A 27,113-nucleotide genomic window follows, 5' to 3' on the forward strand; every position below is an offset into this window, starting at 1 on the left:
AACATTTATGAAAATTTTATTTCAGTTATTGTAGTCGAAAATTGGAGTAAAATAAAGTTTATTTGAATTTTACTTAATTACTTTTATCAAAATAAATTCTTTTAAGTTTTTTAATTAATGGAATTAATTAATAAGTGTGCTTTCTAATTATTTCTTTAATAAAGTTGAGACATTCATATTTTTGTTCATAGGGTTTGAGGACATTGTCTTAAAAAATTAGTAAAATAATTTGTTGAAAACCAACTGTTAAAGGGTATATATATGTCTTTGTCTTGGTGATCATGAGTGTTCAGGTCAGTTTGCATGCACCTTTACTAATCCCTCGGAATCTTAAAGTTAATGACTGGGTAAATTTTCCAGTAACAACCCCTATTAACAACCGAGAGAAATGAACTCAAGACTTTTTGAGTAATACATCTAAGGGTGTTTAAGGGATATATATGTCTTTTTAACCCTCTCTTAAAATTCAAATCCGAGTTATTAACTGAAATAGTGGATAGAAATATCCATTTATTAATGAAGCTATAGGGGTGGTTGGCAATAAACTCCCCTTTTTTATGAACCCAAATGTAATTTCAAGAAGCTTAACTGACCAACTTAGAGAAGTTTAGTTGATGATAATTAGTCAAGAAATGCAATTATAAATTTATTAACTTTAGCTTCAGCTTTTCCTTTTTTGCTTGCTGTTCTTCATCACCAACAGTGGAATTTTTTGTTAGCTTTCCAACAATCAATATGTGAACGCATTTTTTCATATAATAACTTTGTACTCTAAAATCTAAATATGATTCAAGGCCTACTTAAGAAATGATCTAAAGTAATAAACTTTATTCAACTCTGATTGAAATAAAATTGGAAAAATAGACTTTTAACGTTAAGCTTGCTGATCACTCCTGAATATATAATTAAAAAATGTATTTGTAATATGTGTTTTAGCCATATGCAGTATGAAATTCAACTTACATAAATCATGGCAATTTCACTAGGTACATGTAGATTTTCTTACATTGACTTCGGTGACCTCGATAGTATCATTGGATGTGTCACTATCGGTGTTGGTGGCCCTTCACCAACAATGGTTGTGCAATTTTTTTAATTCTAATAAAAACTTATTTAATAATTGATTTAAATTAATTAATTATTTTTTAATATAAAATTATTTTATAATTTGAAATATTATACGTGGGTATATAGATTTGGAAGAAACAAAAAAAATTTAAACTTGTAAGTCTTCATCCTAATTGTCTTCTCTAATAATTATTAAATGGAACCTAAACATACTTGAAGAGTAAACAGAATACTGAATTCAGTTAGAACTAAGCTTAAGGTAAAACAGTTCCACAGCTAACACTTAACAGACTCTAAAGGATTTACTGACCTGTCCATTAACAACACTAACAACAACCTGACCTGGCACCTTCTTTAGTAACAATGAGTGTGTTTCTTTAATGGAAAAACGTTCCACAACTAGCACTTAACAGACTCTAAAGGTTTTGCTGACATGCCCACTAACACTAAACAACTTACTAACAACACTACTAGCAAGGTAACCTAGAACCTTCTTTAGTTACAATGAGTGCGTTCTTTTATGAAATTTGTATATCTGTTTTTGTATTTTTTAAAATATTGAAAATGATTTTAAAAAGTGAAAAATTAAAACATATTCGGCATATTTGTTTGAAAAAAATATTTAGAAATGTGAAAGATAAAAACATATTTATTTTAAATAAAAGTGAAGCCCATGTATTTTTTTTTTCCTTTTTTTGGTTAGTAAGTAGTATTATTAGAAAAGAGAAAGAATATAGAGAGAGACTATAAAAAAACCGGTCATCCTACCTCATGACAAGTTATGAGATAGAAACAAAAACACTAGTTTAATAGACTAAAATCTTAATCTCTTTTTGTTTGTTTATCTTAAGTACACGAAGATAAGAGACAAAAGGATAGGAGCAAGTAAAGGAGCACAAAGACAAATATATATTACTATAGGATATGCCCTGTGATAGGATCCAAAATACACTTAAACAAGACTAAGAATAATTGTAAATAACATTTTTTCTACCTCAGGACAAGTCTTGGGTTAGGAAAATTTATGTTCGTCACATGTTGGTTTCAAAGATAGTCATAGGTAATCCCTAGCGGAGCCCCATGTTTCTCTCTCTTAACTCCCCTGTCCTCTTTTTTTCTAGTTTAAAATCCGGCAAAAGTGCTAATGACGCCAATATTCTGCATTTTCCCGTGCAAGGAAAATGAAAATAAAACAGAAAATCCATAAATGAACAGTACCAATAAAAAATCAATATACAATTAAAAGATTAGAAGTTAACGATCAAGCCACCAATTCCAGTAGTGGCCATATGGCCGGCTTGGATCTTGTACGTCTAGCGGCCATATCTATGTCATGTCAGGCCGACCATGGTCATCGTGGGCCCGCTACGGCCACGGTTGCTGGCTAGCTACATGGCTGTTGGCTACTTTTTAATTATTATTTTTTCAATTTTCTTAAAAAGTTTTTCTATATTCTTAAGATGCATTAACTTTTTATCATTTTTTTAATTGATACGTTCACAATTTTATGGATTCTTTTTAAAATTATTTGACTTACAAATTTTATTTTGTAAACTTACAATAATTACCTTAGCTATGTTAAAAGAAACAGTTTTTCACTGTTAATTGTTTCTTTTTGAAAGAAAATGAAAATTATGTCCTTTTAACTCCAAATGCAATTTTTAGTGAGACTTCATAATTTGGATCAGTTTACGCGCATCTCAATTAGTTTTCCTAAGCCTTGAAGTTAACAGCTAAGTAAGTCTCGAGTGGCCTACATTTATTAGTAGTCGTGGAGATACAAAATTAAAACCTTTTGAGTAATACATTCAAAAGTCCCCAACGAACCACCAAACTGCCTAAAGACTTTATATTATTCAATCATAGCTGTTCATCTTAGTAAGTTGGGTCCAATGAATTTGTAAAGACATTTCAATCTTAAGGGTAAATGGTCACTATATTGTTTTTTCTTTTGAACGGAATATTTACTAAATCTTGTAGGTGGGACAATGTGTTTTCCCAACCCTTTTTTTCTTTGTCTTTTACAATCAACTTTATTAAAGAGAAATTATATTTGACCCCACTGTTGTCTCACTGTATTCTTTTATCATTTCAAAGTATACCATATACAGTGTAAATTTATATCTAGGCGATCATCCTAAACTATATACTGAACTTTCTTTTATTGCAATTTAAAAACTTTGATTTACAAGACATGTATAATAAAATAATAATAATTTTTCTAAACAAAATATTTATGACTTGCATAAGTCAGATTTGTTTTATTATTGCTATTCCTTATCTTGATTTGTTATTTTATTATAGAAGTTTATTTATTTTTCCTACGCACTATACCTTATGCTTGAAGGTTTATCTTTTTCGTATAATTTTGTCTGTATAGTGCAAGAGGAATACTACTATTAGTAGTTTTGGAATGAAAATGTTAAGGAGGAGGTGCAGAAAGAGAATGAAAATGTTTTGAAATTTCTGAAGCCCAGAATTATGAAGTTGCTGAAAGAGAATTGTATTATAATTATGGATGAGAATTGTATTAAGTCATTTTTAGAGGACTGATTTATATTGTCTGCCTACTTTTGACTATTTCGAAAGCATTCCATTTCTTTCAAAGTGAATTACCGGGATTGCCAGCTTCTTTTTGACTTGCTTTTTTTTTTTTTTAAAATAAAATATTTGGTAGAAGAGAGTGGAAAGAAAGTTGTGAGTGTTTGAACATATCCTTTCTTCCAATCTTCGTTGGTCTTTACTCACCCAGAAGAAAAGCAAACATAGCACTCTGGTCCTTGAATACAGCTCTTACGCAGATAGAGCGATTGAGGTGCCATTTCCTTAAACTTCGAAAACCAATTCCTTTGAGTACTCTTTACTATTATTAATTCTGTCATTTTATTTGCCCTGCTTTCTATCCAGTATCCATTACTATCTTCAAGCCCCAAAAAAAAAAAAGATTTTATGTTCATCGAGCTTTTTCTCATAAACACATTAGTTTCTGCTGTGTTTTCAATATTATTAATTTTCTGTCATATTATTAGCTTTGCTTTAGATCCAGTATCAAAAATTGTTTTCAACTTCTCTTAATCCTTTTTTGATCATATTCCCCATATTTCTAGTATCTGGATTTTTTTTTTAAACATTAGTTTTAGATTTTTTTTTAATCTCATAAACATTTCTAGTATATCTCTTTCGTCGGTATTTCTTTTTTTCTTGTCCTCCTAAGAAGCGTTTGTCAGTGGCTTTCCTTGTTTAAACCAGAAAGAAAAAAAAGAAAAAAAAAAAGTTGCAAGAAATAGGTAATGGCTGAATTAGCAACTGCTGCTGGTTCCAAAGCTGCAGAAAAAGTTACAGAGACCTTGTATGATTTCATTTGTCGGAAGATTTCCTATGTGTTCAAGTACCAAAAGTATATGGAGAAGGCAAAGGAACAAGTTGAGGAGCTCAGAAGTCGAAGACAAGATCTGGAAGCAGATGTTGGCGTTGCTGAACAACAAGGGGAAGATATTTACAATGAAGTTAAAGACTGGCTGAGGGGCGTGGAAGGTTTCATGGAACGTGAAGTAAAGCTTGTTGATGATGAAGATAAAGCAAAGAGGCGCTGTTTTAAAGGGATGTGTCCTGATTTGATGAAGCAATACAGGCTCAGCAAGGATGCAGAGCAGGTGGCAGAGGATGGAGCCAAGCTCTTGGAAAAAGGAAAATTCAGTGGAGTTTCCCACCCCCCTATTCTAAGGAGGACAAAATCCATATTTGTCGGCGAGGACTATGAGAGCTTTCACTCAAGAGAGTCCAGTTTCCAGGATATCATGGAGGCATTGAAGGATTCCAAGGTTAATATGATTGGAGTGCACGGGATGGGTGGTGTGGGCAAAACCACTCTGGTCAAAGAAGTTGCTTGGAGAGCCAAGGAAGATAATATATTTGATGAGGTGGTATTTACAGAGGTAACACAAACTCCTGATCTTAAAAAAATTCAAGCCGACATTGCTGGTCTATTGGGCATGGTATTTAGAGACCAGGAGAGTCTATCTGGAAGAGCTGATCAATTACGTTATAGGTTGAAGAAAGCCAAGAGAATCCTTGTAATTGTGGATAATATCTGGAAGAAGCTTGACTTGAAGGTTGTTGGGATTCCTTTTAGCTATGATGAGAAACGTAGCATCCAGCAAGACAGGAAAGAAAGCAACGATGAGCAAGTGCGATGCACAATATTGTTAACAGCTAGAACACAAGTTGTATTAAAACAAATGAAGACTCAGAGGAATGTATTTGTTGAGCCTTTGGATGATGATGATGCAAGAAATTTGTTTGGAAAAGTTGTTGGTGATTTAACAGATAGGTACGATATAGCAGCTGAAATAGTCAAAAAATGTGCAGGTTTACCACTTGCAATTACAACAATTGCAAATGCTTTAAAAGGTAAGAGTGATTATGTATGGAGGGATGCATTACATCAGTTAAAAAGTTCTAATCCAAGATGTGTTCCTGATATGGATGACACTTTATACTCAGCTATAGAACTGAGTTACGAATTGCTGAACAGTGAAGAAGCAAAATCACTACTTCGACTTTGTGCTCTGTTTAATGCGGGTAGTCATATAGAACTATTTTCCTTGCTGGCATATTGTATGGGTTTGGGCTTGTTTCATGGTGTTTATACTCTTAACGATGGAAGGAATAGAATCAAGTCGCTGATTGATTCTCTGGAAGCTTCGTGTTTATTGTTGAAAGGTAACAGTAACGAAACGGTCAAAATGCATGACATCATTCATGCTGTTGTTGCATCAATTGCTAAAGAGAAACGTATGTTTAATATTCAAGATGGCAATGGCTTTAAAGAAGGGCTGGTGAACGAAGTTTACAAAGATTCGGTTGCAATTTCTCTGCCTTATATAGACATTGATGGACTTCCTGAAAGGGTAAAGTTTTCGAATCTTGAGTTATTTACTTTGTATCTTGAAGAAGGTCATCTTTTACAAATCCCAAACCACTTTTTTGAAGGGATGATGGAACTCAAAGTTCTAGATTTGGAGGAAGTTCATTTATTACCACCACCCTCATCCTTTCTTTGCCTAACAAACCTTCAAACATTGAGTCTGATGTATTGCACTTTAGGAGATATAACAATGATCGGAGAGCTAAGCAATTTACATATTCTTAGTTTTGTATGGTGTGAATTCGAACAATTGCCTGAAAGTTTTAGACAATTGACGCAACTAAAGTTATTAGAACTAACCAATTGTCCAAAGCTTAAAGTAATCACACCAAATGTCATAGCCAACTTGTCTCTATTAGAAGAGCTATATATATATAATAGCTTTGATCAATGGGAAGTTGAAGGACGGAATAACGCGAGTCTTGTTGAGTTGAAGAGATTGTCTAAATTGAACACTTTATGCATACATATCTCGAATCTGCAGCTTATACAGCAGGACTTTATCCCTGAGAATTTAGAAAAGTATACAGTACATATTGGAGATGCATGGGAGTGGTCTTATGAATATGAACCCTCGAGAACATTGAGACTCAAGTTCAATAGAAGTCTTCATTTGAGGTATGGGGTTGAAATTTTGCTGGAGAAAGCTAAATATCTCTATCTAGATCAGCTAGATGGTGTTAAGGATATACTTTGGGAAATTGACAGAGAAGGTTTCCCACAATTAAAGCATCTCTCTGTACAAAATAGTTCTGAAATTTTGTATATTGTCAACTCAATGGGATGCACTCCTTCTAATGATTGCTTTCCAATCTTAGAATCATTGTTTCTTGTTAATCTAAGTAATATGGAGAAGATATGTTGCAGCCTAGTCAATGCGAAGTCTTTCAGCAAATTAAGAATCATAAAAGTAGAAAAGTGTGACAGGTTGAGGTATCTCTTCTCATCCTCTGTGGCCGAAAACATCTCTCAGATACAAGAAATCGAAGTAACTGATTGCAAGGAGCTAAAGGAGATTATTGGTCAAGAAATTGCAAACCATGTTGATGAAAACGAAAGGAATTGTAAGGTTGAGTTTAAACTATTGCATTCCCTAGTACTACAATGCCTGCCACAGTTCATAAGTTTTGGCTTGAAAGTATGTTTTGTCTTTTCTTTTCCCTTCTATTTTGTTTTACTATAAAATTAGGTGTTCTTTAATTAGTTTCTACGTTATTTATGGAATGAGATTTGTTTCTGCAGGTTGTGTTGCCAAGATTGGAGAACCTGAAACTATCCTCAATTAATATCGAGAACATATGGGTTGATCAACCAAAACCAATACCTTCCTATATTGAATGCTTAAAAAGCTTATCTGTGGAGGACTGTAATGGTTTGAAGTTTATGTTTTCATCCTCCATGGTCAAAAGTCTCGTGCAACTCCAAAAGCTTGTGATATGCAACTGTAAGTCGATGGAAGCAGTAATATTTGACTCAAAAGGGTTAGAAGGAGAAGACAAGATAATTGATATGAGTTTTCCAAAACTATTCTACGTAAAGCTTGCATGTCTTCCAAAACTCACAAGATTTGGCACTGGAAATTCAATTGAATTCACCACCTTGAATGAACTTCACATTGAGAGTTGCTCTAATTTGAAGATATTCTTCCACAATTCTTCTGGTGTAGAGAGGCTAGGAAAGGAACTTGATGAATTTATTTCGACGAAAAATATTACTGATGTAAATCCCCTTTTCGATGAAAAGGTGAAGTTATAAATTTTCGTTGCCAATTGGCCACAAAATGTTAAAATTCTTTGTAGCTATTAGTGTCACCATTATCTGCAACTAATTAGTAGAAATTCTCTTATAACGCTCTTCTTTTGTTTTCTTTTTTCTTTTAGGAGAAACAAAAAATCTGTTTGTTAAAATTCTTTATAGCTATTAATGTCATTACCATTATCATTACCTAAATATTAACATGAGGAGATTTTTTTTGTAGGTTGTTTTTCCAAGCTTAGAGAAGATGTTTCTCTCACACCTGGATAACTTACACTTGATATGGCACAACCAACTCCATGCAGATTCCTTTGGCAAACTAAAAGAAGTGAGAGTCGAATTTTGTGAAAAATTGATGACTATTGTTTCTTCTAATTCTGCTCAAGGACTTCTTACCTTTCACAATCTAGAAACATTAATTGTTGAGAATTGTTGGAGTATGAAAAGTCTATTCCCAGTTTCCATAGCTACCGGTCTTTTGCAACTTAAAGAGCTTATGATTTTCTCTTGCGGGTTGGAGGAAATTGTTTCCAAGGAGGAAGCAGATGGGACCCCTATATTTTTGTTTCCTCAGTTAACCTTCCTCGGACTTGATAATTTACCGAAACTCATACATTTCTACATGGGGTTGCATACAACAGAGTTGCCAATGCTAAAATTGTTGAGGGTGTATAATTGTGGAAAAGTAAAAGTATATGCTTCAGATGGAGAGAGCCAACCTGCCCTGTTTTCGTTTGAAAAGGTATGACTTCTCCTATTGCATCTAAACAAAGCAACATAATCATTAAGGTTAATTTATGAAGTTTCTTTCTTTTTGTTATTATTTCATTTTTCTCTTTAAATCAAGAATGCATTTATAGTAACCGACTAGTCATGTTTCAGGGTAAGACATAAATGATTGATTTAGCTACTTGAATATCTATTTTTGTTAATTTATATAATTTTTGTACTTTAAAGTTGTTTATAATTAGAATGTTAGAATTATATTTATTTAAAACGTATAATTAATATAATTAATTGGAAAGTTAAATGGTTAGAAACTGAATTGCAACTTTCTTCTAAATTTAAAAACCTGACTCGTGAATTAATTGATGAATGAATATTTTTGCTTGTTCATTGATTTTCAGGTGATACCCAATTTGGAAAACTTGGCTTTAAATGGTGATTACATTACATCCAGGTGCCTTGATCGTATTCCAGCTAGAAGCTTTTTGAAACTTAAATTTCTTTCATTGGCTTACCTTGATAAGGAGTCAGTAGCATCTTGGTTTGGTGTTCTTAAAAAATTGTACCATCTGAATTCACTCTATCTATACGGTTGTACTTTCCAAGAACTATTCCCATATGAAGAATGTCTATGCAAAAATGATTCCCAAGTGGACACATTTCTTCAAAATCTTCAAACTCTGGAAATATGGAGCTGTCATCGCTTGACATATTTAATGTCATCCTCCACAATTTCCTTCAAAAACATTAAGAATTTGGAAGTCCACTGTTGTAATGGATTGACTAATATATTAGCATGCTCAGTAGCGAGAGCTCTTGTCCATCTCACAACAATTAGAATAACAGAATGCAAGTTATTGACAGAGGTAATAGCGACTGAGGTCGAGGCAATGGAAGAGGAGATGGTTTTCAGCCAATTGAAAATTCTGGAGCTTCATTGTTTAACAAGCCTCACAAGCTTCAGCTCGGCCAATTGTGCTTTCGAATTCCCATGCTTAGAGCAAGGTAATTGTTAGTCAATGCCCCAATTTGAAGATCTTTTCCCGAGGAGGCTTGAGCACACCAAAATTAAGGAGAGTACAACTAACAAAGAAGATTGATGAAGAATATTTGTGGAATGATGACCTTAATTCCACTGTCCATCAGATGTTTACAGATATGGTACTTACTCATTCCAAATCTTTTTTTTTTCTTTTGCATTGTTGCTATTAATATGATTATATATAAATGACCATCAGCACTAATATTTTTATTGTCATTATTTTATTATTTAAAAATTAGTAAGAATACAATGACAGTGCCAAAATCATGAGGTGCAAGAGCTATTATCTTCGATAACTATAACTAGGATGTTAAATTCTCAAACTGCTATACTTGCAACAATCCATGATCCAGGCCTCCACAACTATTGTAATTAAAAAATTTGTAATTGCAGCATTCCATATACTTCAAATCCTGGTGCATATATATATATATATATATATATATATCTTTTCTTCTTGTCCATGAAGTTCCTTTTGCATTTTTATTGTTATATAATTTTAATTGAATATATTGCGCATATAAAAGTGGATATAATTTTTCATGTCTATTGAATAGCAAAAAATTATTGTTGAATTGTTCCACATATTTTGTGTACAAGTTTGGGGTGATTTTATTTATTCGGTGTATTAACATCATTAAAATATAACATTACTATTATTAGATATTGGAAAGTGTGTTTTCTTTTTCGTTTTGTTAAAAAAAGACATATTAATATGATAAAAGAATTGTCTTCTCTTGTCCTCAGCATTATTTGTCCTTAAAATTACCCATAGTCAATGTTTTGTGACAAAGGACAAGGATGAAACCTTTTGTTAAGAATATGAAATTTTTAATAATAATCAGCAACTCCACATGTTAAAATTTCATTGACTTTGATATGAATTCATATTGTTATGCTTGAAATACTTTTTTTTTTTTTTAATTGCTTTGGCCACTTGTAACAGGTTTTAACCAAATATTTTGTGTTTTATAGGTTGGTTTCCCCAACTTAGCATATCTACGGCTATCTGCATTCCCCACATTAGAAGATAGATTTTGGAACGCCAAAGTTCCTACCAGCTTCTTCTACAGTTTAAAGTGGTTGGTTTTGGACATGTGCTTGGACACGTCATGTGGTATTCCATTCAATGTATTGTGCAACTTAAAAAATCTTGAAAAATTGGAAATAAGAAGTTGTGATTCACTGAAAGAAGTGTTTGATATGGAAGGACAATTAAATGTTGATGGACATACATTGAAGAAAAGTCATCAGGAAGTTTTGGCCTTCAACAACCTGAAATCCTTTGAAGTTCACAATTGTTGTAGCTTGAGACATATATTTACTCCATCTATCATTTTGGGTCTTGCTCAACTGAAAGAGATAGAAGTAATAAACTGTGCTTTGATAGAAGAAATCATCTCGAAAGAAGAAGAAAATGAAGCAGACATTGAGAAAATTATGATAACCCAATTGAACTCCATTATTCTTGAGTCATTGCCTAACTTGACAAGCTTCTATTCAGGAATGAATACTTTGGAATGTCCTGCCTTGAAAGCTATTACAGTAGCCAAGTGTCCACAGATTGAAACATTTGTTTTTGCTGATATAAAGCACCAATCTGACAATATTGTGCCCCTTCTTAGTGAAAAGGTTTGTATCATTGAAACTCTTTCATCACTGTTTTAATTTTATTATCTTTATAATAATCTATGTTATTATCATCATTCATAGTTATTAGAAATTCAATTATCATGCATAGTTGAAAATAATATAACTTTTTTTAGTGGTTTTTAAGAAGACAAAATCTTTTTATTGAATTTTATAACATTAAAATTATTATTTTAATATATTTTGGAAAGCTTACCACGAGATGCTTTTTGTAGGTTGTATTTCCAAGCTTGGAGGAGATGTTTCTCTCACACTTGGATAACTTACAGTTGATATGGCACAACCAACTCCATGCAGATTCCTTTGGCAAACTAAAACAAGTGACAATCAAATTTTGTGAAAAATTAATGACTATTGTTCTAGCTAATAATAGTCAAGGACTTCTTACCTTTCAGAATCTGGAATCGTTACATGTTAAGAAGTGTTGGAGTATGAAAAGTCTATTTCCAGTTTCCACAGCTACTAGTCTAGTGAAACTTAAAGAGTTGAGGATATACTCTTGTGAGTTGGAGGAAATTGTTGAAAATGAAGAAGTAGAGGGGGCCCCTTCCCTTGATTTGTCTGGAAAGGTATGAATTTATCTATACTTTTTATAAAATGTAAAATAATCTTTTAGATTAATATGACATGTTCATGATACAAATTCTATGGTATTGCTACTAATTATTTCCATATTCCTTTAAATAACCTTCTTGCCAGTAAAAGACAGTCAACGACTGAAGTTTTTTCCATTTTCAAAACAAATGGCAGTAAACTAATTGGTTGGTCTTGTTTCATTGGTTAGATATTATTGATTTTTGTGAATTAAGAAGTTCATTTTTGTTAACTTATGTATTCTTTTATATTGTTAAAGTATATTTATTTGAAACATATAATTAATTTAATTAATTGGGGAAGTTAAAAATTTCACCGATTTTGTACTGATTACAAGTTCCTTTTTCAAATTTGTCTCTTCCTAATACAATTAGTTCCTTTTTTTTTTTAAACAAACAAAAAATTAGGGCAGATAGTTTTGCTTGCTTATGGTTTCTTAAAAATTAATCAAAAGAACTGACTTCTTGTTGGTCAATAACATGACATTGATACCGCATATAAAAATCTTATTATATGTGTTTACCATATGCTCATTAAAACCTTCTTGCTTGTTCATCCATTTTGACTTACAGGTCATGCCCGATTTGGAATCATTGTCTCTGAATGTCGATGCCTTTAGACTGCAAACTAAAAGACTATTGGAGGGATTCTGCAAACTAAAAGAACTCTGTTTGCGTGAATTAAATGATGAATCAATTCCATTTTTCTATGGCTTCCTCAAAAGGTTATACAGTTTGGAAATCCTTACTCTACGTGATATTAGGTCCAAAGAGCCATTCCTATATGAAAGAGACGCAACAAAAGAAGATTCTCAAGTGGATCCATTTCTTCCACATCTTAGAGACCTGAGAATATGGACATGTCATGATTTGACACATTTATGGACATCCTCAGTATCTTTCACAAATCTTACAACTCTGGATGTATCTGATTGCGATGGATTGGTAAACATATTTACATGCTCAACTGTCAAATCTCTTGTCCAACTCACAAAAATGTCAATAGGAGAATGCAAGTTATTGAAAGAAGTAATAGTAGGTGAATTTAACGAGATAGAAGAAGAGATCGTTTTTTGCCAATTGAAAACTTTGGAGCTTTATTGGTTATCAAGCCTCAGATGCTTCTGCCCAACAACACGTGCCTTCAAATTCCCATGCTTGGAACAAGTAATTGTGAGTGGATGTTCAAAATTGGAGATCTTTACTCAAGGAAGTTTAAGCACGCCAAATTTAAAAAAAATACGAAGTTGGCTTGGTAGAGAGTATGTTGTGAAGGATGATATGAATTCCACAATCCAACAAATGTTTACAGAGATGGTAAATACTCATTCACAAAATCTTTTTATTTTCTTTATCATCTTTGTTATTAATATCGGTATACATGTCTTTATTACTATTACATTGGAGTAGATTAGATATGATTGTATAATTTATAATACTGTTCCATATTTGATGTATAATTAGACTAAATTATAAACACTGTTGAATTGATATTGATAATAATATAAATATATATTAATTAAAAATTCCAGTTCCCCTTAATAAATGTGTTAAATTAAATAAAACCCACCTTGTATCTTTATTACGCTAAAAGCCGCCNCTACAGCCAAAAAAATAATCCAAGTGGAACTACAGTGGCCCATTGTTGTATTGCCAAAGGAGAGAGGCAAATCATTTTCAGGTATTTCTGTTGTAATTATTTGTTTTATAAGTTCTTACTATCTAAATTAGAGGCATTATTACTTGCTTTATAATTAATGTTCTATCACTGTGTTGTATTTGTTTAAGCAGCAGAGGATAAATCAGGAGCAGTGGTCCAACACAAGGGACACGTTAAAGTTACTTAAGCAGATCTGAGCCCCTAGGTATATTTGCATTAGCAGGCTATAATCTAAGTTCAGGATGACTTACCCTTTAGTTGATATTGAAGTATCCATTAGTGCCGTGTTGCTTCCTAAAGAGATTCAAAGTCTTAACATATACGATCATCAGTTATGTACATGTTATTTTAATGGTCATTAATCTAATTAGGATAATAATAATAATAATAATAATAAAAAAAGCAATAAATGGTTAATTTTACCCTATCACCTATAAAATCGCAAGGCAGTCCATAGAAATGAGAAATGATGGTTAATTTTACTGATTGGAGATTATGGGGTTCGCAAGAGTATTCTGCTCTTGAGTTTTCCTTCTAATGCTTATGAGGAGTTGACAATTTTTTTATTTATTTTTCTTATTTTTTGGCAAGAGCATGTCGTTGAGTTTCACTTTTGGCAAAAATATCTTTATTTTGTGATATTATCTATTAAGATCATAGTGTAATATATATTTTAGCAAACTATAAATGTAAGTTCCTTGAGTATTATTGATTATATGTTTAGGATGAAAGACAATAGTCTATTATGAAGAATATAGAAGAGGAAGAATGAATTCTATTAGATCTTAGAATTGAATATAGAGGTTGAATTAGTCTAGTACCTCACTTCATTCTAATGGGCTATTCAGATATTTACAAAATAAATTAAGTGTTAAATTGTTAATAACTTGGGCTGAGCCAACTCAACAATCTAAACTATGTGTGCAATTTGAATTGTCAGTTTTGATATATCAAAATGTTGTTAAACACTCCTTCAACTAAACATATATTTTGTATATTAGCTATTATAATATCTTATGGATTTGCATATTGCAGTTTTTAAAGTTACTTTGTTATTGCCTCTGTTATCATAATAGAGCTCGCCGTACTGTAGAAAAATGTATTTCCATGTTATTAATTTAAATTCTTTGGACACTGAGCGGATATCTGCTTTTTGTTAAAAAATTCCAGTTGGTGTTGTGTTTGCCGGATGGTTAGCTTCTCTTCTAATCAGAAATGGAGCAAGATTTGGATGTGGAAGGGAATGATACTTTATGCCTGGAGAAGAAGCCTTAATTAGAAGATTTAGACCAATGCTGGTAAATGCCACAAAGACTATGCCTTGATCTGGAATGATGAAATTCTGGAGTACGTTGCAGAATTGGATTTCAAAAGTTATGTGTGGTTGAAGATTTTAGCTGGACTCCTACAGTTGCAAAAGGTTTCTTCACAGCTTCATGAAATTTTTCAAGTGGTGTTGGTGCTGAAGCCTTTTTCAAAGCTTACCTTTTTTTTTTCCTCCTGTCCATGTGCTGTTAGTGAAAGTTAATTATGTTCACTAAAGGAAGTTTTGTCCTCCGTGAAATTATAATTGAAGGAATTCTGACATGGGCGCCTGCTTTTACTTTATTTTATTTTATTTTTCAAGTCCAGAGAGGGCTAACCATTCTAGTGCTGCTCCAAGACAAGAAATATGAGCTAAAGTATTTTTTAGATTTTTTTTACCTTAAGTTTCTTCAGATTTCCTCATTTCCCTTTTGTTTATTTCAGGATGGCTTCAACAAGATTCATGATTTGGAGAGTTCACTTGCTTCGTTTCCTATCAAACCATTGCAAGCACTGAAGTAATGATTAGTTATTTTCTTCTCATCTTCAGTTGCCAAGACTTCATCAATATCATTAACTGTCTTCTAGGGTAGTGTGATATATGTATTTTCCAGAAGTTTTCAGTTTGAAATTGTTTGTGAACTGACTGGAATGGAAAAACAAATGCTGAATCAAGAAACTTTTATTCCCCTTCTCATTTTTGTTATTTTCTAATCATTACTATTGTTATGCATTTGTGAAATAAATTTGCAAATGAGAAAAACCTGTAATTATTTTTTCTCTTTAATGATGCAGAGTAGTTTTGATATTACTGAGGATGATGAGGGTACAACTAGTCCTAGTTGGAAGGTTACTGGTCAATTAGATATTGAGCAATAGTTTCTTACACAGACTTACCAGGGGCCTTGGACCAAGAAACTGGAAGGAGTGACGGTGAGAATTCGGGGAAAACTATCTCTTGACCACGTCATGCCATCTCTGAGGTAAAAAGGTTTTGAGTGGTTTACTAATACTCATTAATGCTTTTTCTCTTAAGAAAGTTACATGTGAAGGGGACAGGTAATCTTGATTGTAACTGTAGTTATATTTTCTTCTCTTTTTTTTATACCAATAGGTTGTATATATGAATTTATGATTTGGTTATTTCTTCTTTCTTTGTTCAGTTATAAAAAATTATCCATTATACTGTTCAATATATACTATATAGTTTTTTCTCAAGTTACCTGAAAATTAAATTTTGACATATTCTGCTTGCTTTTTCCAAAGTTGATCTGAATTCTTAGATATATTGTTTAGCTTATAATTATACAGGAAATATTGAGTAAAACCACCTAAAAATTCTCACATGCTACTTGTTCAAATAATGTAATGTTTAGATTCAATTATTCAAAAGGAATTAGTCTTTCAGGTTCTTCCATATTTTGCACATCTTTATTCGTGAATGGGCTCTGTAAATTTGCTCATGTAGATGCATATATAGTTGTATGGACACACATTAAACTTTTTGACCTATATGCCGCCTTCAATTTTTGACCCTATGGAAAGCATCATGTAAACTTGGGACAGACTTATTATTCGGTTGCTTTGAACCTATGTTGCACGAAATGCCAGCTTAAAATTCTAGGACACAAATATTGACATTAGAATAAGATTTGGTTTTTGGTGGTGACACATGATTCACCATATCAAAATGTTTTCTTTGTATCAAAAGCTGGCCATTTGTAGAATGCATAATGAATATATTTACTTTTTTTTTTCCTCCTGTCCATGTGCTTTAGTGAAAAGCTTTAATTATGTACACTAAATAAGTTTGGTCTCTGAAATTATATTGAAGGAATTCTCTACAGCCAAAAAAATAATCCAAGTGGAACTACAGTGGCCCATTGTTGTATTGCCAAAGGAGAGAGGCAAATCATTTTCAGGTATTTCTGTTGTAATTATGTGTTTATAAGTCTTACTATCTAAATTAGAGGCATTATTACTTGCTTTATAATTAATGTTCTATCACTGTGTTGTATTTGTTTAAGCAGCAGAGGATAAATCAGGAGCAGTGGTCCAACACAAGGGGACCGTTAAAGTTAATTAAGCAGAGCTGAGCCCCTTAGGTATATTTGCATTAGCAGGCTATAATCTAAGTTCAGGATGACTTACCTTTAGTGTGATATTGAAGTATCCATTAGTGCCGTGTTGCTTCCTAAAGAGATTCAAAGTCTTAACATATACGATCATCAGTTATGTAATGTTATTTTAAGGGCATTCACTAATTAGGATAATAATAATAATATAATAATAAAAAAAGCAATAAATGGTTAATTTTACCCTATAACCTATAAAATCGCAAGGCAGTCCATGAAATGAGAAATGATGGTTAATTTTAACTGATTGGAGATTTGGGGTTCGCAAGAGGTATTCTGCTCTTAGGTTTCCTTCTAATGCTTATGAGGAGTGACAATTTTTTATTTTTTTTTCTTATTTTTTGGCAAGAGCATGTCGTTGAGTTTCACTTTTGGCAAAAAAATCTATTTTGTGATATTATCTATTAAGATCATAGTGTAATATAATTTTAGCAAACTATAAATGTAAGTTCCTTGAGTATATTGATTATATGTTTAGGATGAAAGACATAGTCTATTATGAAGAATATAGAGAGGAAGAATGAATTCTATTAGATCTTAGAATTGAATATAGAGGTTGAATTAGTCTAGTACCTCACTTCTTCTAATGGGCTATTCAGATATTTACAAAATAAATTACGTGTTAAATTGTTAATAACTTGGGCTGAGCCAACTCAACAATCAAACTATGTGTGCAATTTGAATTGTCAGTTTTGATATATCAAAATGTTGTTAAACACTCCTTAAACTAAACATATATTTTGTGTATTAGCTATTATAATATCTTATGGATTTGCATATTGCAGTTTTAAAGTTACTTTGTTATTGCCTCGTTATACATAATAGAGCTCGCCGTACTGTAGAAAAATGTATTTCCATGTTATTAATTTAAATTCTTTGGACACTGAGGGATATCTGCTTTTTGTAAAAAATTCCAGTTGGTGTTGTGTTTGCGGATGGTAGCTTCTCTTCTAATCAGAAATGGAGCAAGATTTGGATGTGGAAGGAATGATACTTTATGCCTGGAGAGAAGCTTAATTAGAAGAATTAGACCAATGCTGGTAAATGCCACAAAGACTATGCTTTGATCTGGAATGATGAATCTGGAGTACGTTGCAGAATTGGATTTCAAAAGTTATATGTGGTTGAAGATTTTAGCTGGATCCTACAGTTGCAAAAGGTTCTTCACAGCTTCATGAAATTTTTCAAGTGGTGTTGGTGCTGAAGCCTTTTTCAAAGGCTATGATTTGCAAGCCTGTAGGAATTGTTTGTAGTTTTTTGCTAATATATCATGTACCGATGTGGAGACTAGAAGCTAGTTGTGATTCAGAGGTATATTTTATTCTTTGAAAGTCTTGTTTCTGCAGCTAATTGCACTTTCTATGTAAAATTTAACTGTTTTACTTCTAACAATGGCATAAATTATTATCCATTGAGCAGTTATCAATGTTTTCTAAAATTCCAGTGCGGTTATGTTTGGTGGACAGGTGCTCGTCTAACAAGGCATAAATTCATTATCCATGGAGCCTCCATTTTGATTCCAAAGATCGCCTCATGGACGTAAAAAATGTAACTTTTCATTCATCTATGCATACATTTCATCATAAATTTGTGTCTTTTTATATTATTTTATTATATATCTTGGTGTAAGCCTTTAAGAGTTTTACAATTGAACATTTTGATCATAGGTTTTTATTCTCTACTCCTTTAGAGAAAGAAAGTTCATTCGCTCCCAAGTTTGGGGGAAGTATGGAAACCCCCCCGAAACCAAATTCTCTTAAGACATTAGGGGCGAATGATACTTCCTTATCTCGTAGGGGGTAGAAAATATAATCCCCTTCGCAAAAAACAATTCCTTGTCTTTCATGAACCATCAGTTGCTTTTACAAATCTTTTATATTTAAAGGAATTGGTTAATACAAAAACAGTGATGGACCTAAAAATTTATGCAGAGAGGATAAAATAAAATTTTAAATATTAATAACATTGCGTATAATTTAGTTATTAGTTTAATGCTTTCAAAATAAACAATTATTCCCAATTATAAGGCATACAACTAAATAATCAGTTCATATGTGGACTTTAGGGATTGCATAAGAATTGAGAGCAAAATCATGCTAAATCTTTGTTAAGTTTCGATAACTACAAAGAGATTAGAGCAACTGTTTTATAACTGTTTTTAGAGCTCCAAAACGACAGCACGTTGAGCTTGTTGACTAGTTGAAACGACAGCACTTTGAGCTTCTTGATTTAGTTGAAACGACATCACTTTAAGTTCCAGGCTAAAAGATTATTCAACAGCCCCTTCAGCCTTCAAGCTAACCGTGCTTACAGTTTTAGCTTGCTTGAAAATTCCTAAAAATGATCACCAGCCCCCTTCAAGCCAAACATGCTATAGTTTCACTGAATTTTTTCTGAGACCAGTCAGTACAGATAACATGTGGAACATTATTTTCTTCAAATACATTAATACAAATTGCAATACATTTAAAACTTAATTACTTTTGTTACATTAATACAACTTAGAAATACTTTTCTGCGTTTCGTATAATGATTTCACAAATAATTTAGACCTGAGTAATTCAATTTATACACGGAAAATAAAACGATGTCCAATTAGTGTCTGATATGGGTTAATTTAAAGTGATTTTATTTTCATGCTTTTTATAATTTAGAATTGAGTAATTCAACTAATACATAGAAGACAGGATGTCTAAAGATGACCTAATTTGGATTAATTAAATTATTCAATCAATATGAACACAAGTCTAATTACATCAACCACTCAACCTGGGACCGGTCGCCGGACGGATAATATCTTGGGTCGTGTTTCAAAACATTGCCTTGTTCAGTCTTTTTTTATTTTTTGTTAATAAAATAGTAGTCAGTATTATTTAAATTATTCAATTAATATGAATGCAATGTCTAATGTATTGTTTAGCTGAATTATAGAAACCTTACTTTTAGTATAAACTGTAGTTCATAGACCAATTTAATTTTAGTTCTTACTAATAATAAATGTATAGATTATGCCAATCTGATAAAGCAACACGAGATTGAAAAAAAACGCAGAAAATATTGTCTTTTATGAAAGAGTAATGCTAGCCTTACTGACTCTCCCTATCACTTCTTTACTTTTGTAAATATAAATTATAGGACAGTATCATAAGCATAGTACAGGTATCATATTGTTATTTTAACAAAGATAAGTAGAGAAAGTGAGTAGAAGGAGTGAGTAAGGCTAGCATTTTTCTTTATAAAATGATTAGAAGACATAAATACCTACACTAATAAAAAAAAAAAAAAAATACAGTGTTAAAGCGCCAGTAACAACACCAGCGTGTGTGAGATGGTTAGCAGGCTAGCACTAGCCGCTAATGCCAGCACCAGCAGCAGAAAAAGGCCAACATGGCAACAACGTTTGCGTGGGTGAGATGGCCAGAAGGCAAACTAGCCGCTGATGCTAACACCGTCGGCATGGGTGAGATGGCTTGAAGGCGATCTAGCCATCTATGCTAACACCAGCAGCGAAAAAGCTGGTGTACATCGCAAAAACGTAGAGAAAGATTGGACCATCCAAACTTAATTAAGTGCAGACAAAACCACTGACTAAGCTTTTGGTCTGTACAATTGTCTACACTATATGCACATATATATGTATACTGGCATGCAAATTCTTTTCAAATTTAAATAGTAATTCAACAAGAAGTTGCCATGTCATTCATACAAAGGATGGTTGAAAGCAACAACGCAAAACCACACAAACACAAGATGCGAAAAACCACACACAACTTCGTATTTAAAAAGTCTGCCGCAAGTAAGTTGCTAGAGAGCGATACCTGCATTGATACGTTGACTCCCATTTCATAAAACAAGCAGGAGAAAAAGAGAAGAAAACAGAGCACTTAAATATTTTCCATACCTTCTCTCCCAGTTTGAATGGCGGAAGACCCTTGTAAGGGCCTGTGCTGCATCGAAAAGCATCCCCTAATCCACACTGTGAAGTGTATAATCAGTCGAAGAGAATGATTTGATCAAACACAAGCTACTAAAACAAGACTCATTATGTTGAGGCTATCATAGAAGTAATTTGTTTATTATCTCGGTTTCTTCCTTCTTGTTTTCCAGAAATTTAAAGACACTTGCATTGATAGCATATATATATTTAAACTCTTAAATCTAAGCACCAAGGGAAGACAGGACAATCAGTTATTAAACAAAAATTTAGAAGGCATACATTTCGACATGCTAAACTGAGGATTGTCCAGTTGATCCTTTGTCAGACCTAACTTTCTCCTCTGCCTCGGCCCCTTCCGCAACTGCAGTTTTTGCAAGCTTTCCTTGTGCTCCCTTTTTTAGAATGACTCTACACTCTAAAGGGAAATGCGAGACATAAAAAACTTCAAATCTCTGCTGAACTTTTGAAATCTGATAAAAAAATCTATCTTAAGTTCCTCCTATATATATTTTTTAAATTGAATTTATATTTATCTACCTTGAAGTCAAATCTAAAATCGGTCAATAAAAAATTTCTAATAAAAAGAACAAAAAATTCTCAGACCATTGACCCACCGAGCCCAACACCCATATTAACCCAGACCAATGACCCTTCAAGCCTATCTAAGTATGGCCCAAGCCTAACATCACCCACATAAAAGAAAGTTGAATTGAATCGTCCGAAGCCCATTGTGAATTTGCAACTTTGGGAACTCGTTTTTGACTTTTGAGTTTAATGAAGCTACTGAATTTTAAAGAAATAATCCTTCAATGCTAAGCTGGCATAGAATTTAATCATTTAATGCGTTGTGAGAAATGTGGAAAGTGCAAACTAACGCCCCTCCATCATTGCAATAATTCTCGCCCAAATGAAATGCAAAGAGCCTAAAGCTAGAGATAAAGTTATAAATCTATAATTGCATTTCTTGACTAATTATCATCAACTGAACTTCTCTAAGTTGATCAGTTAAGCTTCTTTAAATTCCTTTGGGTTCATAAAAAACGGGAGGTTATCACCAACCACCCCTATATTTTCATTGATAAATGGATATATGCTAGCTTATGTAGATTTAATCAAACAATACTCCTAGATTTTCATCACTAACATCCCATAAGTTAACATTTATCAAACTTCAATTTACCACCTAAGGCTAAAATTGTCTTTTTTTTTTTCTTTGCGTAAATCCTATATATAAAATTATAGACTAAAAATTTATACATGAACAAAATTACAAAATAAAAGTTAAAAATTCATTGATACTATCAAGGTCGCCAAAATCGACATGCAACAATCTAAATGTAACCGATGAAATGAGGATAATAAACAACCAGATTTATGGCCAAAGATCTGGTCATTGATGGCCAGATTTGGCCATATCTATCTGGCTGTTGACAATGGGCTGAAATTTGGCCATCAATGACGGCCAAATTTTGGTCGTAGATCTAGTCGAAAAATGTCAGATCAGTGCACGACAACCTACATGTACACAATCAAATGAGGAATAACAAACCATTCCAGCTAGATCCATATATTTTAAAATTGCTTCTTAATTAGTTGTTGTAATAATGCCTCAATTATTATTTGAAAATAAGGGATTGAATGAGAAAAAGTCTTATAAAGAGGTGAACAATATGGAAGAAAAAGCAGTTACATGTATAAAGTGATAAACATTTAACAGAAAAATTAAAATGATTTGAGGTGATAAAATTTTTATTTAAGTAATATTACATATGCAAACTATTGATACAATATATTCTTTACAAACTGATGTAAAGACCATACATATTTGACATATAGATTCCTTTAATTTATTTAATTTCTCTTTAATTTACAGTCATTTATTTATTTCCAAAACACATAAGANACAGGGTTGTGTTTATCAGGTTTTAAAATCTGCAAGTGATAGCAGGGGTGTGTTTATCAAGTTTTCTAACCTGCAGGATGTTTTTGTTTAGGGTCTGATCGGATTTTTTTGAATTTGGTAATAAAGTCATTTACTATTTTTAAGTTGACCTAAGCAAACAGCATCTTAATGGCAGGAGTGTTTTTAATAGTTTTCAATAATCTAAATTTTCATAATAGTACAAGGGTAATAAAGTCATTCATTATTTTTAAGTTGACTTAAGGAAAGGCAGAATCACTTACACATACCCAAGGTTTGGCAAAATAACAAGTTGGTACCCAAAAGGTTTTGAAACGACAGATAAGTACCTTTCGTCATATTCTGTTAGTGATTTTCATTTGATAATAGTGAAAAGACTAAAATGCCCTTGAAAGTTTCATATTTTAGTTTTTTATAAATTTAAAAATTTCTAAAAAAACCACATAAGTTTGCTAATTTGACTAAATACCCTAATATATAAAATTTTTATAAAATAACAATAACACCCCCGCCACCCGCAGTGCCAGATTCCAATCACCACCGCCGGAATCTAGCTAAAAAATTGCGTTACGACATAGACACGTCGGATCTGTGTCGTAACGCGTCGATCTGGCCTTTTCAACCTATTTTTGAAATTAAGATTTGAATAGATTATATAAGTGTCAATCTATTTTGTTTTTGTAAATAAAAAAAATAAGGGTTTTGAGTTCATGAGATGCAATTTATATTGCAGTACTGCTTCCCCCTAACCTCAACCCTACCGTCTCTTTCCTCCATCTTTTTTTCTTTCAATTAATTATTTTCCTTGGCTATGTATTTGTTGTATGAATGAATTTTACTGATTTTGATATATTTGGGGGTTTGTAGGTGCTTGTGATAATAGATGTTTTGTGGTGTTTCAAGTTACTGGGTTGGTGGTTTGGAGTTGGTTCTTGGACAATGGTGAATGGGTTTTGTTNGTGATTGCAAAGGGTTGGTTAAACACCATGGATCCATCGGTTGAGTGTAGACAGTGGGAATATTAAATTCGCGTCGTTAATTATGTATAAGATTTATGATGGGTATACTCTTGCATTTCCATGCTTTGTTAATTATGTACTAGATTATAGAGTGAGTACTCTTGTATATTCTCGTTGACATAATTACAATGGATTTCTCTCTCATATGTGGATGTAAAAGAGTTATATTGAACCACATTAAATATTGTGTCTCTTTATATGATTTATATTATTACTTATCAATCTCGATATTTTCCGTTACACCATCTTATAACATCTAATTCTTTTAATTTGACATAAAATAAAAACAATAAACCTTGATTAACATATTATTCCATAACTATAATTCAATTTTCTCTTCATATTCTTTTTATTAGCATTACTCTCCGTAGGACTAATTAATTGACATGTTAATTGTTATATGAAAAACCGAATTCAAAGAATTTATCCTTGAAACATAATAATTATTGTCTCTTTGTATAAATTTTTAGTTGCTATGCCTTTAGTATAGAAAATTCAGGTAATTAGTGATATGAATTATATGATAAAATCACATAAGATAATATATAACTAGGGATGAAATTTTTTTGTGTGATGCCATTTGCAATGGGTGATGTTATTCTTTATTTAATATTAAGGAAATTATGTTTTCCAAGAGATAAAATTATGTTTATTTTCTTTTAACATGGTCAGTGAGAAGGTACTTAGTTACTCATTTAGCCATGTTACCATTAGTACCATGTTATGCATGGTAAGCTCATAGGCTAATGAAATGAGTAATGAGAATTCAGCAATTTTACCGATTCTTTAACTTTCTTTAAATAAATTTAACATAAATGCTTATCAATAATTGAAGGAATAGGATCCTATGCGTTTTCCAATTGACGGACCAGAAGGAAAGTAAGAGAGGGCATCAATAATAGAAGAGTGATAAATATCTATGCTTTTACCAACTCATCAGAAGAAAAAGTAAAAGAATACTTACAGGTAGTAAGTATGCAACCGACAACTTTTGATCTGTATACTAAAGCATTTAACACAGTATTGTCACTACATTTTCTCGAGAATTCTATCTTCTTTTGCCTCTTACAATTTCATATTGTTCATCCATGGCGTTGATATCTTCTTCTTCTTCGATTAACCCACAAGCCAAGTATGATGTCTTCCTTAGTTTTAGGGGTGAGGATACTCGAGATAACTTTACAAGCCATCTCTATGCTGCTCTACGTCGAAAACAAATCAAAACATTCATTGATTATGATGGACTTAAGAGGGGAGATGAAATTTCACCTGTTCTCTTGAAAGCAATTGAAGAATCAAAGATTTCAGTCATTATTTTGTCAAAAGATTATGCTGATTCCAAATGGTGCTTGGATGAACTTGCAAAGATTATTGAATGCAAGAAAATGAATGGCCAAATGGTTGTACCGATTTTCTACCATGTAAATCCATCAGATGTGCGAAAGCAAACCGGATGTTTTAAGAATGCTTTTGTCAAACATGAAAAATGTTTCAAGGAGTTGACGGAAAAAGTTCAGAGGTGGAAGGATGCTTTGACTGAAGCATCTAATATATCCGGATGGGATTCGATGGTGATTAGGTAAGTTTTTCATTTCAATATACTAGAGTCTTTTATTTATGTATTCCTTTTATAGAAACAATGGTATATATTTAGTAGTGATGACAGAGCTCAAATATATATTTTTATAGTACTTGTTTTTATATTATATTATTTGCTTATGTTGTGTTAACTTTAACATAATATTTCTTTTTGGGTTCATGTATGGTAGGCCTGAGTCCAAACTAGTAGACGAAATTGTCAAAGATGTTTTGAAGAAATTGAATTATATATCGCCCTCAAGTCATTGGAAAGATCTAGTGGGAATAGATTCACGCATCGAGGAAGTTGTATCATTATTATGCATTGGGTCATTAGATTTTCGAGTTGTAGGAATTTGGGGAATGGGCGGTATAGGTAAAACAACCATTGCTGAAGCTGTTTTTAGAGAAATTTCTAGTCATTTTGAAGGTTGCTCTTTCATTGCAAATGTTAGGGAAGAATCAGAAAAATGTGGTGGACTAGTTCGATTACGAGAACAAATTCTTTCTTCAATTTTAGAAGAAGAAAATCTTCAGATGGGCATCGCCTATAATATACCTCAATTTATGAAGCACAGAATTCAGTGCAAAAAGGTTTTCATTATTCTTGATGACGTTAATGATATTGAGCATTTAGAAGTTTTAACCAGAGGGCTTGATGGATTTGGTCTAGGCAGTAGAGTCATTATAACCACTAGAGATAAACAAGTGCTTCGTAATTATGGAGTTGAACACATATATGAAGTCAAGGGATATTATGACTATGAAGCTCTTCAAATCTTTTGTAATTGTGCATTTAAACAAAACCATCCGCTTGAAGATTTCATGGTGCTCTCAAAGGAGATAATTGATTATTGCAAAGGCAGTCCGTTAGCTCTTAAAGTGTTGGGCTCCTCACTGTATCGAAGGAGTAAACGAGATTGGCAAAGTTCTTTGGGTAAATTGAGAAGAATTTCTAATCCAAAAATTCACAATGTGTTGAAAATCAGCTATGATGGACTAGATGATGAAGAAAAAAACATATTTCTAGACATTGCTTGTTTTTTTAAAAGGTGGGACATCAATTATGTAATAGATATACTAGGCAGGTATTACATATCTCCTTATTTTGGACTAAGTGTTCTCCTTGATAAGTCACTTGTAACAACATCAGGCAATCTATTAGAAATGCATGATTTACTTCAAGAAATGGGTTGGGAAATTGTACGCCAAGAATCGTTGAAAGAGCCTGGCAAACGTAGTAGGTTATGGCATCACGAGGATGTCTTCCATGTACTGAAGAACAATACAGTAAGCCAAATTATAATATTAAGTTAGTTTTCCAAATAAGAATAAGGCCACAAAATACTTCACTTCAAAAATCAAAATTAAAGATTTTAGGAATACTTATTTTTGTGCTAACGTATCTTTCTTTGGTTTGAAGGGAACCCATACGGTCGAAGGAATGTGCTTAGATAGAATAAAATCAGAGATGTGAATCTAAGTTCAGAGCTTTTGCAAATATGCATAATCTAGATTTCTTAAATCTATGTCTCTCGACTTTCTGAAGAGCTGTAAATGTCTCTAAAGGGCATCTTCCGGAAGGCCTAGATTATCTTTCTGAAGAGTTGAATATCTCGATGGGATGGATATTTTCAAAACTTTGGCCGTCAATTTTAATCCACAAACCTTCATGAAACTTCATGCCTTTAAGCAATCTTGAGCAACTCTGGAAGGAACCCACGGTACGTATAAATTACTATTCAGTTATTTGCTTCTTCATTCAAATATGAATATAATGTGTGTTCTTCAGAGATT

At 32.5% G+C, this 27,113-nt stretch overlaps 2 protein-coding genes and 2 long non-coding RNA genes across 5 annotated transcripts; all 4 read left to right on the top strand.

Moving 5' to 3' along the window:
* The first annotated feature begins 4,290 nt into the window (after nucleotides 1–4,290).
* Nucleotides 4,291–13,072, top strand: LOC116111843 (probable disease resistance protein At4g27220). Of its 2 annotated transcripts, XM_031397990.1 has the most exons (7): nucleotides 4,291–7,133; nucleotides 7,238–7,738; nucleotides 7,974–8,492; nucleotides 8,878–9,637; nucleotides 10,494–11,150; nucleotides 11,384–11,737; nucleotides 12,335–13,072. In XM_031397990.1, the coding sequence occupies exons 1-4, from the start codon at nucleotides 4,359–4,361 to the stop codon at nucleotides 9,490–9,492; spliced, it is 4,410 nt and encodes a 1,469-aa protein (XP_031253850.1). In that variant the 5' UTR covers nucleotides 4,291–4,358; the 3' UTR covers nucleotides 9,493–9,637; nucleotides 10,494–11,150; nucleotides 11,384–11,737; nucleotides 12,335–13,072. The 2 variants fall into 2 exon arrangements, with proteins under 2 accessions (XP_031253850.1, XP_031253851.1); XM_031397991.1 differs by lacking the exons at nucleotides 8,878–9,637; nucleotides 10,494–11,150; nucleotides 11,384–11,737; nucleotides 12,335–13,072 and having other exon boundaries at nucleotides 7,238–7,439; nucleotides 7,974–8,143.
* Nucleotides 13,073–13,361: 289 nt separating this feature from the next.
* LOC116111848 lies at nucleotides 13,362–14,896 on the top strand. The gene is made up of 3 exons (XR_004125128.1): nucleotides 13,362–13,442; nucleotides 13,553–13,626; nucleotides 14,592–14,896. It is a non-coding gene; the product is annotated as an uncharacterized LOC116111848 (long non-coding RNA).
* A 272-nt stretch (nucleotides 14,897–15,168) lies between these two features.
* Nucleotides 15,169–16,800, top strand: LOC116111847. The gene is made up of 4 exons (XR_004125127.1): nucleotides 15,169–15,315; nucleotides 15,522–15,709; nucleotides 16,561–16,648; nucleotides 16,757–16,800. It is a non-coding gene; the product is annotated as an uncharacterized LOC116111847 (long non-coding RNA).
* Nucleotides 16,801–24,785: 7,985 nt separating this feature from the next.
* On the top strand, nucleotides 24,786–26,793 carry LOC116111816 (TMV resistance protein N-like). Its single transcript, XM_031397964.1, has 3 exons — nucleotides 24,786–25,317; nucleotides 25,508–26,606; nucleotides 26,740–26,793. The coding sequence occupies exons 1-3, from the start codon at nucleotides 24,827–24,829 to the stop codon at nucleotides 26,791–26,793; spliced, it is 1,644 nt and encodes a 547-aa protein (XP_031253824.1). The 5' UTR covers nucleotides 24,786–24,826.
* Nucleotides 26,794–27,113: the final 320 nt, after the last annotated feature.

Source organism: Pistacia vera, unplaced genomic scaffold (genome assembly GCF_008641045.1).
Source record: "Pistacia vera cultivar Batoury unplaced genomic scaffold, PisVer_v2 Contig650, whole genome shotgun sequence".
Taxonomy (NCBI): Eukaryota; Viridiplantae; Streptophyta; class Magnoliopsida; order Sapindales; family Anacardiaceae; genus Pistacia; species Pistacia vera.